The sequence below is a fragment of the Aricia agestis genome, chromosome 5 (genome assembly GCF_905147365.1).
Source record: "Aricia agestis chromosome 5, ilAriAges1.1, whole genome shotgun sequence".
In the NCBI taxonomy this organism is placed as follows: Eukaryota; Metazoa; Arthropoda; class Insecta; order Lepidoptera; family Lycaenidae; genus Aricia; species Aricia agestis.
This window is the reverse complement of record NC_056410.1, coordinates 21,076,845-21,092,165: the sequence shown is the minus strand read 5'-3', so window position 1 is coordinate 21,092,165 and position 15,321 is coordinate 21,076,845. Positions and strand designations below refer to the sequence as shown.

The 15,321-nt window shown below is 37.7% G+C and overlaps 1 protein-coding gene across 1 annotated transcript in view; it reads right to left on the bottom strand.

Moving 5' to 3' along the window:
* The window catches only part of LOC121726804 (lachesin-like), an 85,019-nt gene that overhangs the window by 15,665 nt on the left and 54,033 nt on the right, over positions 1 to 15,321 (bottom strand). The window contains exons 4-6 of the mRNA XM_042114336.1: positions 5,042 to 5,200; positions 1,927 to 2,055; positions 1,012 to 1,149 (exon numbers count right to left, since the gene is read on the bottom strand). Coding sequence (XP_041970270.1) covers positions 1,012 to 1,149; positions 1,927 to 2,055; positions 5,042 to 5,200 — 426 coding nt within the window. The remainder of the gene's footprint in view (positions 1 to 1,011; positions 1,150 to 1,926; positions 2,056 to 5,041; positions 5,201 to 15,321) is intronic.

Genomic DNA, 15,321 nt, shown 5'->3' with positions numbered 1-15,321 from the left:
GTTTAGGCTATGATGGTCGAATGAAAATGTGTGTACTAATTGGATATTCGCCTACAATTATTGTCCATGATCGGTGTCGATTGCACATAGTGCAAACACGAGCAAGGGGGCAATTATGAAATATTCTTTGATTGTTTACAATGGCAAAAAGTAATGTAAGAGAAGAACGTGTGGAGACGACGAGTTTAGCCCGTAACCTAAAATATAAAATATCATTAGAACATGGTATAATATGATGACAATCATGGCGCATTCTCTGTTCAGAGCGGCTTAGTGTAAAGGCGGCATTAGCTTGGAATAGAACACAAGTTCGGTCCATTAAACGAAAAGTATAAAAATTAAAAAGCTGTAAAGGAGAGCGTCTTAGTAATTCATCATCGCAGTCGTTAGCGTCTGGCCCGCTGCCAGCCGTCAATGATTGATCTGGCCCCGGAAGCCAACTCGTTATTTGGTCATTTCATCAAATGTCCATTTGCGCCTTTGTTTAAACTGCGATTGTGTGTGCGTTTAAAGTGTGTTTGTGTGAGTGTTTTTTTAACTATGGCTTAAAACTGATGTTTGTTTGTAATGCATACTTATATTATAAAGTTAGTAGGAGAAGGCTAAGGTTGAGGGTTTGTAAGCTTGAGGCGTTGCAGGAAGTTATCTGTATAATTTACGAATTATAAAGATGAAAACTCTGTTGTGTGGCTCCAAAACTACTGGGCCAATTTTTATCACATTCGGCGTAGACAAAGTTGATTACAGGGAAGGGGACAGACACATAATACGTACTGCCGATTGTCTACCTGACCTGACTTGACCTTAAGGGTCAATTCAGACTGCATCGTGACGCGTAGATGCATTTCTTTCATATGGAATTGACAGATTTGCAAGCCGTCTCTCGCTCACAAAATCTCTCAGTTCAGTGTAAATTTAAAAATGCATCTACACGTTGCGGTCTGGATTGACCCTAAGAGACACTACTTACTGGTAACCAATTACTGTCGACTGTCTACTCAGTCTACTTACTGTTGACCAGCTTTTGCTCGCCGTTGAGCACCCAGTAGACCTGGGGCGAGGGGAAGGCCTCGGCCGTGCACTGCAGGGACACCGCGCTGCCGGCCAGCGCTCGCACTGCGACTCGTCCTGCCCACACGGATGGTGCGACTGGGGAAATTAATTTAATTAGTTTTAAGGCCTAAGGAGAGGCTAGTAAAGATTGGATTACTTGACGCTATCACAACACCTTCAAAAACAAATTGATCAACACATCTGTGAGACTTAAGTGACACTTATGTGAGACTCAGTCAGTCATTTAAAAAAATGCATTAGAAGCAACTTTTATTTAAATAAAATATGTTTGTTACTGAACGCTGTCACAAAACCTCCAAAAACAAATTGATCAACACATCTGCCGTATCTAAGCTACATTCAATTAAAAGTTGCATGCGTTTTCGTTCCGCTGGCCACATTACCCAATTCGTATTCATTTTCACTCGTCAGTGGGTTTCGGCGCAATATCGGCCCGCACGAATTCATTTCATTTACAACGTCATCATCATCATCTAACTCTACCGGAGGCATGCAAAGTGTAAAAGTAGTTTAATAGAATTGTAACTTTGAATCCCAATATACACTGTTCTCCTGGGATTATAAAAAAAATGAAATGGAAGTAGGCAAAATCCTATAAAACATCCCATGTTTCATAACTCTCATGACCGGTATGGTAATAATTTTGATTCAGTAGGATTAGGGGTAAAATAAATGGCATAGTGTAAATCATAGAATTTCTTTCAATCTTTCTGTATTTCTTTGTATAAAAAGTCATTTTATTTTTAATATCACCAAAGACTTTGAACTTTAGATGAGATACAAGCTACTCCGCCTACATCTTAGGCAACTGAAATGTCATAATATTTAGGCACGTGAACTTTTTTAACTTACACATGACGTTTATCTGGATCCTCTTGCTGACCGAGGGCGGGACCCCGTTCGTCGCTATACAGAGGTATGCGCCCGACGTCGCCCGCTCTATGTCGGTCAGATTCAGCCATTCGCCGCTGTGTTTGGATACTGCAACAAGAATAAATGTCAAGATTTTTTATATAAACTTTGAGTATACCAAAATCGAAGAGTTTTGGGAGTAGCCTAAGTAATAAGTATACGAACGTTTTATAAAACACTTTTGTATGCTCCCAAAATATATTTTTAAATACTTATACTTATATAAATAGTGTACCGAATACCGATGTTATCAATTTGTTATGTCTAGGCTTTTTGTGAGTACTCGTACGTTAACGAATTTGTTCCGTTTGATAAATTGATTCACAGTAAAGTGAAGTACAGTACAGTAAAATTATTTGGTCAGATTATCCAGGAATCTATTCAACCGATAAAAATAACATTGACTTGATATAAAGCCAAACATGGTAGTTTTCTCTGATGGTACGAAACTTATTTTGACTTTATAGTGACAAAAATTGTCTTGGTTTCCTTATTTCAGTCTTACATCAAAGCTTAACACCGAAACATCTTAACATTATATATTTATACGTGGGAGAGCCATGCTTCGGCACGAATGGGCCGGCTCGACCGGAGAAATACCACGTTCTCACAGAAAACCGGCGTGAAACAGCGCTTGCGCTGTGTTTCGCCGAGTGAGTGAGTTTACCGGAGGCCCAATCCCCTACCCTATTCCCTTTCCTACCCTCCCCTATTCCCTTCCCTTCCCATCCCTACCCTCCCCTATTACCCTATTCCCTCTTCAAAGTTCGGCAACGCACCTGCAGCTCTTCTGATGCTGCGAGTGTCCATGGGCGACGGAAGTTGCTTTCCATCAGGTGACCCGTTTGCTCGTTTGCCCCCTTATTTCATAAAAAAAAAAATAAAAAAAAATTGTCAGTATTCCAGCAGTGAATCTACAGCCAATTAACTTTAACGCTTATCTCGAGTCGTAGTGAACATAATACGGAATATTCCAGGACTTAGCTGCATAATGCAGGTGTTAAATAATAGTTAAGTGCGAGTTGCGACGACAGCGCGGCAAAAACTGTCGCGATTGTTTATTACGTAACGAGAGACAAAGAGAACTTCGCTATACAACCTTATTTACTAGAATAAGGCCGGTGCAAACGGGCTGTAGATGGCCGCGACTGGTCGCTACATTTATTACAACTCGACACAGACGGACCATTGTTTGTGCGACGGGATAGCGATGGACGTTGCCATGGTGACATACTTATTTAGTCGCTTTAATAAAATAATATGGGCGAAATACTTTATATGGCAAAACAATGTTGGCCGGGACAGCTAGAAATGCTAAAGTATTGACATGAATTAAGCTTTTTTGTTTATTTACGCGCTATTACCTTAGACAGATTGCAATTACCGTTTAGAGTCTCGCAGGGTTAGGTTCCATTGCAACGAGACGATTTGTTGCAATGCAATTTTTAAACAACTTTTTCAAAATTACATTAATTGAATTGACGTAATATATTATAATACGGCTTCCCGCCTGTTCCAAATTTGAACGGCTTTGATGTTGCAATGTGATATGAGTTTGTCCCAGAAAAAATATAGTGAGAAACAGTCAGTTGTACATCTCATTTCAGTGATTCCACAAAAGCGATTTTTAGCGACAGGTTACGGGAATCAGTATAGCTCGTATGCGCCTAAACCAATAAACTTATTTGCATGATAGTATTTGTCATATTTATTTTATGGCTTATTATTTATGTTCTGCTGAACAAGACGGGTTTTACGGACTGGATGCCGAATATTAGATATTTTAGTATTTTATGGGGCTACTAAAATTGCGTTTAATATTTTTTGCGCCCGTGATAAACAAGAGTAGGAAAAAATACGGGGTATTACAATGAAAGTTAACAAGCATTAAAATTAAAAGTAGATCAGCCCGCTTTTGCTTTTGATATTTTTAATTAATATAAAACATTTATTTTACTGTTTATTTATAGCTAAAGGTCACAACCAAAAAATAAAAACACCTGTTTATTTTTTTATCAAGTTATCCGATAAAACACAAAAGCCATCCAAAGTTCGGAATATGACCTTTGCCGTTGAAATTAAATAAATAAACGAGGAAAGGTAATTTCTCCTTTTATTTAGTATTTTAATCACAACTGCTCCAGAACATCGGCGTACCCTTGTCACTGTTCACGCTCCACTTGCGCCCTTCGACAGCCCTTAGGCGATAACAGTCCTTTAGGGCTTATAGACAATATCTCATATCGACGGGCTTGTACTTCCTTTGAGACGGAGTTAATTAACGGTCGTCGGCGATGACGCGCAAAACGGACGACTGAGCAGCTGCCGTCAGCCATACGCACCCTTTGTAAATAAACTAGATGCTGCCCGCAACATTGTTGCGCCAAGTATACCGAATTTCATCTTATTCGGTTCAGCGCTTAAGGCATAAAGAGATAACATAGTATGTCTGTTTCTTTCGCATTTACAATATTATTATTATCTAGTATTACAATATATTATTATATTATATACATTTTATAAAGTTGTAGAACTGTCGATCGCTTGCATTGTACTTTATTTGCGTTTCGGGATTGGAAAACAGAAAATTAAAGTAAAAAATGAATATTGAATATCCAAAATTTTGTTTTAAAAATTAAAATTGTAATTCAAGATTTACGCTTCGCTAAGGCAAGATGTTTTAAAATTAATTTATCACTCAGATATTCATACGTTTCTTGATACCCAAACACCTCATTGAATATTAAACCGCTCATACTCTGCGAATTGATATTAGATTTTAGTATCAACACGTTACTAAGTCGATATAAACAGAATAAAAAATACAACAATGCCTAGGTATAAAGAGGCACATTAAATACATTCATTAATGTCTCTTTCAATCAGGCTTCATTCTTTCGACATATTTTAACCAAACGGGTTCAAATCCCGCCGACAGGAAGAAAAAGTTTTCAATGTTCCTGGGCATGTATATTTCCGTTGTTTGGTATCTGTAACAAAAGTCAGGAAAGAAAAAAAGAAGCATCCATAGACATTATTATTATTATTATCTTACCAGAAGTCTTATTATTCAGCTTGAAGTGTCTCGAGTCCTCTCTCCGCCAGGTGACGGTGGGCGGCGGGACGCCGGACGCGACGCAGCGCAGCGCCGCACTTTCTCCTTCCTTCACTAGCACCTCACCGCTACTCGCCTCGTCGTCGATGTCGGGGGGAACTGGAAAGAGGACCTCACGTCAGGAAGATGATGACAAGGAAAGTATCATGTCATGATGATTGCTAGAAGACAAGATAATGGTATTTTCCGTACTATGATTTAAAGCGATGTAGTTTAAGATAACTATAGAAACATTTTATAAATACCATTTTCACACAAGACCACCTAATTCAAGCTGCAATGTACTATCAGAGACGTCTTAAGTCGGTAATTTGGTCGCGGTTTGTCAAAACCAGCCGACAGATCACGACTTAAATTGAATTGACATAACCCGACCAAGTGACACAGGTCCGCCATCTGCCTATGAATCAATTTCTTAGATAGTACTTTGAGTGGTATCGGAAACTTTCAAGAATACCGTTGCTATACAAGACCACCAAAGTCAAGCTACAATACAGTACAATATTTAAAAATAAACGGTCTTATGCTACAAAAGATTTAAATACCTGTTGAACAGTTGTTTTGAGACCATTTTGTACTGAATTTTTCTCTAATCAACTATTCATTAGGTGTTTAAATCTTTTGTAGTAAGACCGAAAGGCTTTAGACACAAGAATCACTTAGTTTATTTCAATACGTTTTTGGTATACCATATTATCCCAAAAATATGTCGCTACATTGTAAATGCTTCATGAATATTCAAATCAATAATATTAATATCGCGTATAGCAACAGTTGAATTCGCACATCGCGTTCGACGATGCAAAATTACAAACACAAACTAGGTAGTAATGCAAGCTGCACCCACGTTGAGTTGGGCTTGATCAGCGTTAGTCAGCTTAGTGGTTACATTACGAGTGAACAGTGAACCACTCACTCAGATTTAGTTCAAATAGATTCTATTTTTTCATAGTTTAGAGGTTATCAAAAGCTAACCACGAATCTTTTTTGTCACAATTATTGTTGGCAACAGTCAAACACAATAAACTCCAATATTAACTTAGCTTTAGCTTAAGAGTCACAATTATTAACCTTATTTCCGTGGTGCTCCCCCTTATGTTCTTTGACTTTCGGTCATTGCAACTTTGTGCTGTCTCCCGCTTTTATGGGGAGGGAAACTGGAATCTTCCTACTCCTATTTTCTTCTGATTAATTTAGTTGTGGGTCCCAAGACAGTTTAGCATGTCCCTCGGGCTCTCTGAGATCATATCAAAGGGTTTTCGTGGTTGGATACCGCTGTCAATCCTGGCGACACAGGAGATACAGTGGTGGGAATGTGTGGTGGCCAAAGCCCGTAGCATCCGAGCTACTAGCAATCATTAGATATAATATTACCACATAAAACGCGAGGGCAATTAAAATTACCTACTCTATAAATGAACTATAATACTCCATATTATGCAAAACCTAAACATGAAATAAGATGAAAGGCACTACAGATAGTCAATATTATTAAACCTTTTTGGCTTTATCGCAGTGATGGGTTTGTGACTTAAAGTGTGAATTAAAGGGCGCCACAATCCTGAATCACGATATCGTTGTTTCCAATTTTTGAATCAAAAGGTATGATGTGCTTTAGCCTGACCGAGCATACTAATTACAACCTCATTCGATCAACAGATTTTCTTTTCAAGCTCTCAAGCATATAAAAAAGTTAAATTTATTTATTTTATAAACGTTAGGGAAATTAAAACAACCTACACTATAAATTAACTATAATAATATTACTCCATGCAAAACCTAAACATGAAACCAATTTACATCTAAATTGTGCGAAATTATATATATATTCGATACATTAGAGCAGATGGAATAGAATATAGAAATGGATAATGACATAATAAAATCGTGCGCGCTCTGAATTCAGCATTAGATAGTTCCGCCAGTAACAATATGTTGTAACGATACCGCCGCATAATTGTTATGTACATATCTTTATAGTTATTGTACTTTCATAAATAGTGCTCTGTTATTTAGTACATTTGTGCTCCTTTCTAGGTTTCATGTTTTCGCGCAGTGGAGCAAAGCATTTGTCCTCACTGGTTTCAAGTGAAATACTATGATTATTTTTGTTAAAATGCATTTAGTTTCATTATGTACACATTAATAATTCACATTACAATAATAATAGCTCCCACACCGGTTTCGGTGACGGTGGCGGGTTTCATTGAAACCAGGCCAGCTACGCAGGAGTAATTATTTATAGTGCCCAAGTGTGTGCGCAGTACACAAGAGCACTCTCTATTCCTTTACTCTCATAACCCAGTGGGACGGACGACCGACACGACTGGCGAGAGATCAGGCGCAGGACCGACTTTTTACATGCCCATCCGACGCATGGATCATCTTACTTGTCAGACAATCAGGTGATCAGCCTGCATTGTCCTAACCAAACTTGGAAATAACATGTTTCCAACGCGGGAATCGAACCCACGACCACCGAGTCAAGAGCCGCGCTCTATACGACTAGACCACGGAGGCGTTATTACAATAATGTATCATCGAAGAAATAATTGATTCATAGTTAGATGACGGTTTGGGTGACCTTTGTCATTTATTTGGTTAGTTTATATGTTTATATCAATTCACTGTTGATCGTAATCTGTCGGATAGGTTTGATATAAGGAGACCAAATTACGGAAGTCCGTCATCTGACTACAAATCAACTTCTCTGATAGTACATACATGTACATACCATCTAATGTCTAGAATATAAAGGTACGAGTTTGTATCCTTTTGAAATATTATTAGTATCGGAATATTATATTATCAGGGTATTATATTATTATTATATTATTATTATTATATTATCAGTACACAATGTAAATTTGCGTTTAATTTTATTTTCCGCTCACTGGTTTATGTAAATCGCGTCACCATGGCAACGGAACGTTTCAACTAGAATGAAGTTTCCGAGCCGGTAATTAATTACCTTAATTAGATAAGTACCGTAAAATTGAAAATCTTTTCTGCCTCGTCACATCGAATTAATGAGGAGCCATAATAGGCTTCAAGTTATTTATCATTAAATTAAACCTGACAGCCTCGTGAGAAACAAATTATAACAATTTACAACATTTTATTACAGTTGTTTTTACAGAGAAAGTGAAACAATGGCTATAACTAGCGGGCGAGCTTAGTTACGTAAAAGCTAACGTAGCTACATGATAGCTGACATAAAAACGACAGTCGTAAGCACGTAGTAACTAGTTTAGCATTTAACATGATGCGAGGCGACTAGGACTACACTGGTGCGTAACATAGTCCCGATAGTAATTAATCGAGAAAAGGATGGTACGGCCGTGCCGCTTTTTTGCTCGACTTGGCTGGGGCACTGCCGTGCCCCCAGATTACTCCATTAAAAAGTGAGTATTTTCTTAACAAGCCTTTACTATCCCACTGCTGGGCAAAGGCCTCCCTCAAGGTCTTCTATTTGCCTCACTCCAACGCCACCGCCTCATCATCATCTCGCCAACTTTTTAAAGTAATTTATAAAATAATTACAACGTTTCTGACATATCACAAGACATGGCGGTACCTCTTTTTAAATTTTATTTTGCAATGAATTTTCGTGATACGGCCAAGTACCCTGCAGCTGTTTTCACCAAACATAAAAATATTTTTAACGGTACTTCATAAATATTTTAAGTCAATTTAACTTGCAAAAATAACATACAAAAACATATTACGTTCTTTTTATTATGACGTTACAACGAGAAATAAAAAATATATATCCTGGGGGTATGTGCATATTTTATTGGTAATTCAAATTCAAAATCTTTTTTATGCATACACTAATATACAATAGTACATATGCTACGTGAAAACTTGTGTTATGGCAATCAGACAACGGATGAACGCCGAACAATTTTATCCTAATTATAATTACACACACAGTTAAACTGATAATATGTAAAATAATAATATCTTAAATACTTTGCAGTATGGACTATGGAGTAGAAAATGTTTTGGTAAATACTTTTAACCACGTGCAATTATTATTAGTCCTTGTATGTTGAATGTGTAGCTACTACATTCAATATTATAATCTTAATGTATGGGTGTTTTTAAATTGTCTAAAAACATTATAAATGCGAAATTATGTCTGTCTGTTACCTCTTCACGCCCAATCCGCTTAACCAATTTGGCTGAAATTTAGTATGGAGATACTTTGAGTCCCGGGATAGGACATAGGGAAAGGACATACTTTTTATTCCTGAAAAATGTACGGTTTTCGCGCTGTAAACGAATTTTGGTGCAACGTCGTTGTGGGCGTCATCTAGTTGCTTAAGATTTTCAAACTTTCCACCCTGGCACGGTCCACTGAACGTGAAAACTGAAACGCGAGTAAACGGTCCGCCATTAAAAACACTTCGCTTCTACTTCATTTTGAATTCAAAAAAGTCGAGTTTAAGTTTAATTGAGTCGCCGTGCTCCTGCAATGCCGTAAAACTAGTTTGGTAATGTTCAACTTTTTAACATTCACTTGGAAATTAAATATCGTGTTTAACAGGGCAATTTACAGTGAGACTAGCCAGCCGCATGTATTGGTACGATTGTATAAGACAATTATTTACAAAATTACATGATGGCAGTAGTACTTACAATGATCTATACTACACTTAGAATGTTCTATCAGTTTTTTTTTCTGTACAGTAACCTTTCAGGTGAGTTTCACGCTACACTTTAAGAGGAAGCCAAGTATCTTCAAAATAACACAATCTACGAAATACAAAGTAACTCCGCTCAAGTCAAGTCGAGCTTTCAATTGAACTGAACTCAAAACGTTACTTCCAAATAAACTAGTTAACACCAGTAACGCTACATGAACTACCCGATAAGGCGGAGTCAACACGAACTAAAACTAGTTGGAAGTTTATTTAAGATAGCGCTCGTCGGTGGCTTCTAAAATATTTATCATCTACAACTTTCAGTTTCATGTGACTTCAGACGTGAAACAGCAAAAGTTCTGGAGAAATCACGACTTCAAAAGACTGGGACAAAGTAGGTGCGGACTGTGAAGGAGTAGCGACAGTGTTGTGCCTAGTTTATTTCACGTCGTATTATGAATAGTTTACAAGGTGTAATGTAACTAATTGAAAAAGCTTTAGGTTGTGTATGAGCCACCCGTATAGGTTTCACTGTGAAAGTAGCACTCCTGAAATAGTACCTTTTTTTAGCTTAAATATGAGCAAACTCATTACTCATGACCTGGGGTGCTTGCCTATAAAAATCACCAAGAAAATCCATATAATAAATAAATAAATAAAATAAAAATTGTTTTATTTCCGAATAGATTTGTAACAAATGCTTTCAGAATGTTGATACTACTGGTGCCTACCACCGTTTCGGGAACTATCCCGGCGAGAAGAAACGACGTAAGAAACTCGCACGGGGTCCCACTTTTTACCAAAAAAGTGAGAAAAAATTAATCTTTTTAAAATAAAATTTACAATTATACAACGTATGTAATGTAATTATAAACGTATGTAACTTAAAATTATACAATGTCAACATCCATACATAATTGTAAGTCATAATATAATAATGTAGAAGTAGTCTTGCAAGCAGCCATCCTACTCCCAAGATGTGCCATCGTTTATGAAATCACACAAACGTTCTTTGACTACTTTTTTAAATTTATCAATCGAAAGATTTTAAACGTTTTCTGGGATTTTATTGTACAGGCGTATACATTGACCTTTAAACGATTTACTAACTTTACTGAGTCTGATCATCGGCAAATCCAGCTTGTGCTTATTTCTAGTGTTCCTACAGTGAATGTAACTTTTAGCTTTAAATTTACTTATATTTTTTCTAACATAATATATTACATTATCCAAAATGTATTGACAAGCAACAGTTAGAATACCAATTTCTTTAAATTTATCTCTCAGAGATTCAAAAGAAGACATTTTATAAATAGAGCGTATGGCTCGCTTCTGCAGCACAAATATTGTATTAATGACGGCAGCGTTTCCCCATAAAAGGATTCCATATGCCATTCTACTATGAAAATAACTAAAATATACTAATCGTGCCGTGTCTTCATCAGAAATTTCTCTGATTTTTCTGACTTCATATGCCGCAGAACTGAGCCTACCTGCAAGATTTAAAATATGAGGACCTCACTGTAATTTACTATGAAGTGTTAAGGTGGCTTTCGGATCTTTGCCGCGAGCGACCGCGACCGATGAAAATTCAAACGAAATGCCACTTTATGACATAGGCGATAGGTTTCATTTTACTCTACCTACTAGTTTTTACGCCGCCGCCGGCGGCAGCGTGGGACGCCACCAAAATGTCAGTAGAAAATGACACTTATATTTTATGTCATAAAGTAGCATTTTATTTGAATTTTCACCGGTCGCGGTCGCTCGCGGCAAAGATCCGAAAGCCACCTTTATACCTAAGAATACAGTGGTGTCTACCGAATTCATTTTCTCATCATTCAATAGTACTTTAAAGTTGCTAGTGGCGGCCGAAAAGGAAGATCTTCCGACCGAGCGAGATAGCATGCTCGGTCAGGCCGAAGCCCACTGACGTCATTTCTGACGTTTTATATATCTTGCCGTTCTACGAAACTTCGATAGCGCGATGCAGGAATGTTAGGCGAATTGTGGGTACCGCCACATCACTCCCCCCCGAAGACCTGTGGTATTCTTCGATGCGCTTGTGTTGTCAGGTGTGGGCCGAAGCTACGCGTGCAATGATCAGGAGAGGGACCCCGTGCTCTGCTTGTTGACCGGTCGTTGTAGCCTATGGCTGCCCCGTTCAAGCCAGACGCGGGTTCGACCGGCGCGGAAGCCTAACGCGGCTTATGGTCGAGGCGACCCGGTTATGCTTGATGTCTGCTGACGTGGTGCGGAGGGGCGGGGAGTGTTGATGATGATTGATGTCCAGAAGGATGCGTGTTCTTGTCGGTGGTCACCAATTTAACGTTGTTAGTGGCGGCCGAAAAGGAAGATCTTCCGACCGAGCGAGATAGCATGCTCGGTCAGGCCGAAGCCCACTGACGTCATCTCAGACGTTGTATATGTCGCAGCCGACTGGTTTAAATAGCCGTTCAATCAAACAGCTAGCTTTGACTGAACAACGCCATTCAATCACACGGCTATACGTCGTTTAGCCAACTGTTTTTTTTTGTTTTGGCGGGGGGGCTGCGCCCCCCGAGCCCCCCTTTTATTTGACGGCGGCCGCCGGCTGCTGCCGCAGCACGCTCGCTGCGCTCGCTCGGCTCCCTCTGTATTTGTGGTCTAAGTTCTAACCTAAACTAACCAACTTTTGGACTTTCTGGATTGTGTTTGTTTTTGTTTTGGCTGTGCCCCCCGAACCTCCCTTTTGGGGCAGGCTGCGTCCATCCATTTCATAATACCGTAATTTCTCCTCGAATTTGGTGAAATTTTAATTCACTCGTATGTGCCTCCACAATTTTTGTCTCTTTAATAACACTTGTAACTTTTATTAACTACTTTCTTTCCGAAAAACAACCACAAACACCAACAAACACCTGCTAGTTGACGCCATATTGTAAATAAAACGCACCTAGCGCCGCAGCGGTGTGCGCTGAACTACTTCAATTAGACGGCGGCTTTTGAATCAGCTGTAGTGTTGAACGTTTTGAGCGACTAAAATATTCAATATAAAAGCTAGACGTGTGATTGAATGGCGTTGTTCAGTCAAAGGCCAGCTGTTTGATTGAACGGCTATTTAAACCAGTCGGCTGCGACATATATATCTTGCCGTTCTACGAAACTTCGATAGCGCGATGCAGGAATGTTAGGCGAATTGTGGGTACAGGACTTGCCTAACATTGGGCAAAGTGAACTTTACACATTTAGTTTTACTGGAATTTAAAAGTAAGTTATTAGCATTAAACCAATGCACTATTTTTGAGAGAGGACTGTTTACCTCGTCGTAATTTGACTGTTGTCGCTTCACTTTAAAAATAAGTGAAGTGTCATCAGCAAAAAGTACTATCTCATTATCATTATTATTGGTAAGTCATTTATATGGATGAGAAAAAGAAATGGGCCTAAAATAGATCCCTGTGGGACACCTAATTCTATTTTGGTTCCTTTGGACCTGTTACCGTTTACTTCAACCCTTTGAGTCCTGTTTATAAGGTAAGAAGTCAAGAGGCTAAGAGCTGAGCCCTTTATGCCATAGTGGCGCAATTTCCTGATCAATGTAGCATGATCCACACAATCGAAGGCTTTGGAGAGGTTGCAAAATATACCTAGAGCGTCCTGCGACTCCTCCCAAGCTTGAAATATACTACAAAGAAGACCTATACCAGCATCTGTTGTGGATCGACCCTTAGTAAATGCGTATTGATTATCATCTAATAAATTGTTTGAATTAAAATGTACCAATAAATCTGTGTCACGACAAGTGACGTTTCCAGTCTCATCAGATAACCTTCCATGCAGTTTTAATTTTATTTTTAGAATTTTTAATTTCATTTTTTATATATAGAGCCTTAGCTGCTTCACAAACTTTTCTGAAGGTTTTAGAATAGTTTTTAACATATACTTTAAATGCTTCACTACTGTTGCAAGACCTTTCATCATACAATTCATATAATTTTTGCCTACTTATCTTAATTCCTCTAGTTGCCCATTCAATAAATTTACTTTTTAATGCGGTTTCTAACTGTTTTAGAAGTAAATATTGTATTAAATTGAGTTCTTATTACCTTAAACAATTTATTGAAAGCTTCATCAGAGCTGTGTGACCTATCCAATAACTCAATATTTGATTTTAATTTACTTCTAAATTGCTCAATACGTTTTGTGGTCACAAGATTATACACAAGTTTTTTTTTTTGCATTACTATCACATTTCATATTAAAGGAAGCTATTTGTCCACAGTGATCAGAACTTAAATAATTAATTATTTCTTTTTTATCTGGAACAAGATATATGGGACACTTATAGTATTATCACATTGATACTCACTGTATTTATAAGGTGTTTTAAAATCATCTTGATCAAGCCCTAAATCTACTGCTCAAGACGTTGAGGCAGAAAATACATGCCTGAAATTTTGTTACTCAGAGAGTTATCCACTATACATTAGAAGATCAGGAGATTTTTTTACCAAAATCATCTACAATTGTGTAGTTATACCTAAATCCAAAAATATGAGAGGTATGTACTGATTAAAACAATGTCGTGTGCATATTTTTTTTAAATGTTAAGTATAAAATGATTGTTTTATATAGACAAAAATAAGATTGAAAATTTAGAACAACCATGCAGTAATTTTTCATAGTTTCTTATAAAAATAGTAAATATCTGGGTATAGAGATAACGTCGTGGAAAACTCCGAGGATTTTCGTGTTAAGTTTGAGGAAACATTCCAGCCGAAGGAAACGATTACTCATGCTCTCGTCTTCCGAACTATTTTTCAACGCTGGCTTATTTGGTTTCGGTTGGCAAAATATATTATGATAAATAACAAAAATTCCACCCAAATGGCGGAGAAAAGTTTTTATTACAGTTTTCGATTGACGTTTTGGTAACTACGAATAATGTTTTTGTGACAAAAGAATTCGCAGGTAGAAAATTTGAGCTGTCACTTCTAGTTAAAAGCCGATAGCCGATAGAAACTAAATTATTGATGTCACTCAATATACAGATCCAGTAATAAAATCAATTCGTCGCACAACATCAATAATTTAAATATGCGCGCCCGGCAGAATAAATAATGTATAAAAATCAAACAGCCATTACAATATTTATGATTTCATTTTCGATTAATCTTCTGGCGCGCATTCAAAAAAGGTTTTATATGGAATTTAAAAAGGTTTTATATGGAATTTATTCGTGCCAATTGATACGTGGAATACGTAAATTATACTCGTGCGCCGACGACGGAGGTTTTATATTAAGGCTTTACTTTATAATACGAAAATACTAGCAGTGAAATTCATTGATTGCTAAAAATGGTGATTGTTTCTCCACTTTTAGGGTTCTGTACCCAAAGGGTAAAAACGGGACCCTATTACTAAGACTTCGATGTCTGTCCGTCTGTCTCCAGGCTGTAACTCAAGAACCGCTATAGCTAGACTTCTTAAATTTTCATAGATTGTGTATTTCTGTTGCCGCTTTTAAAAAACGCAATAAAATTACTATTTAAGGGGGTTCCCATATAACAAACGTATTTTTTTTTAGGT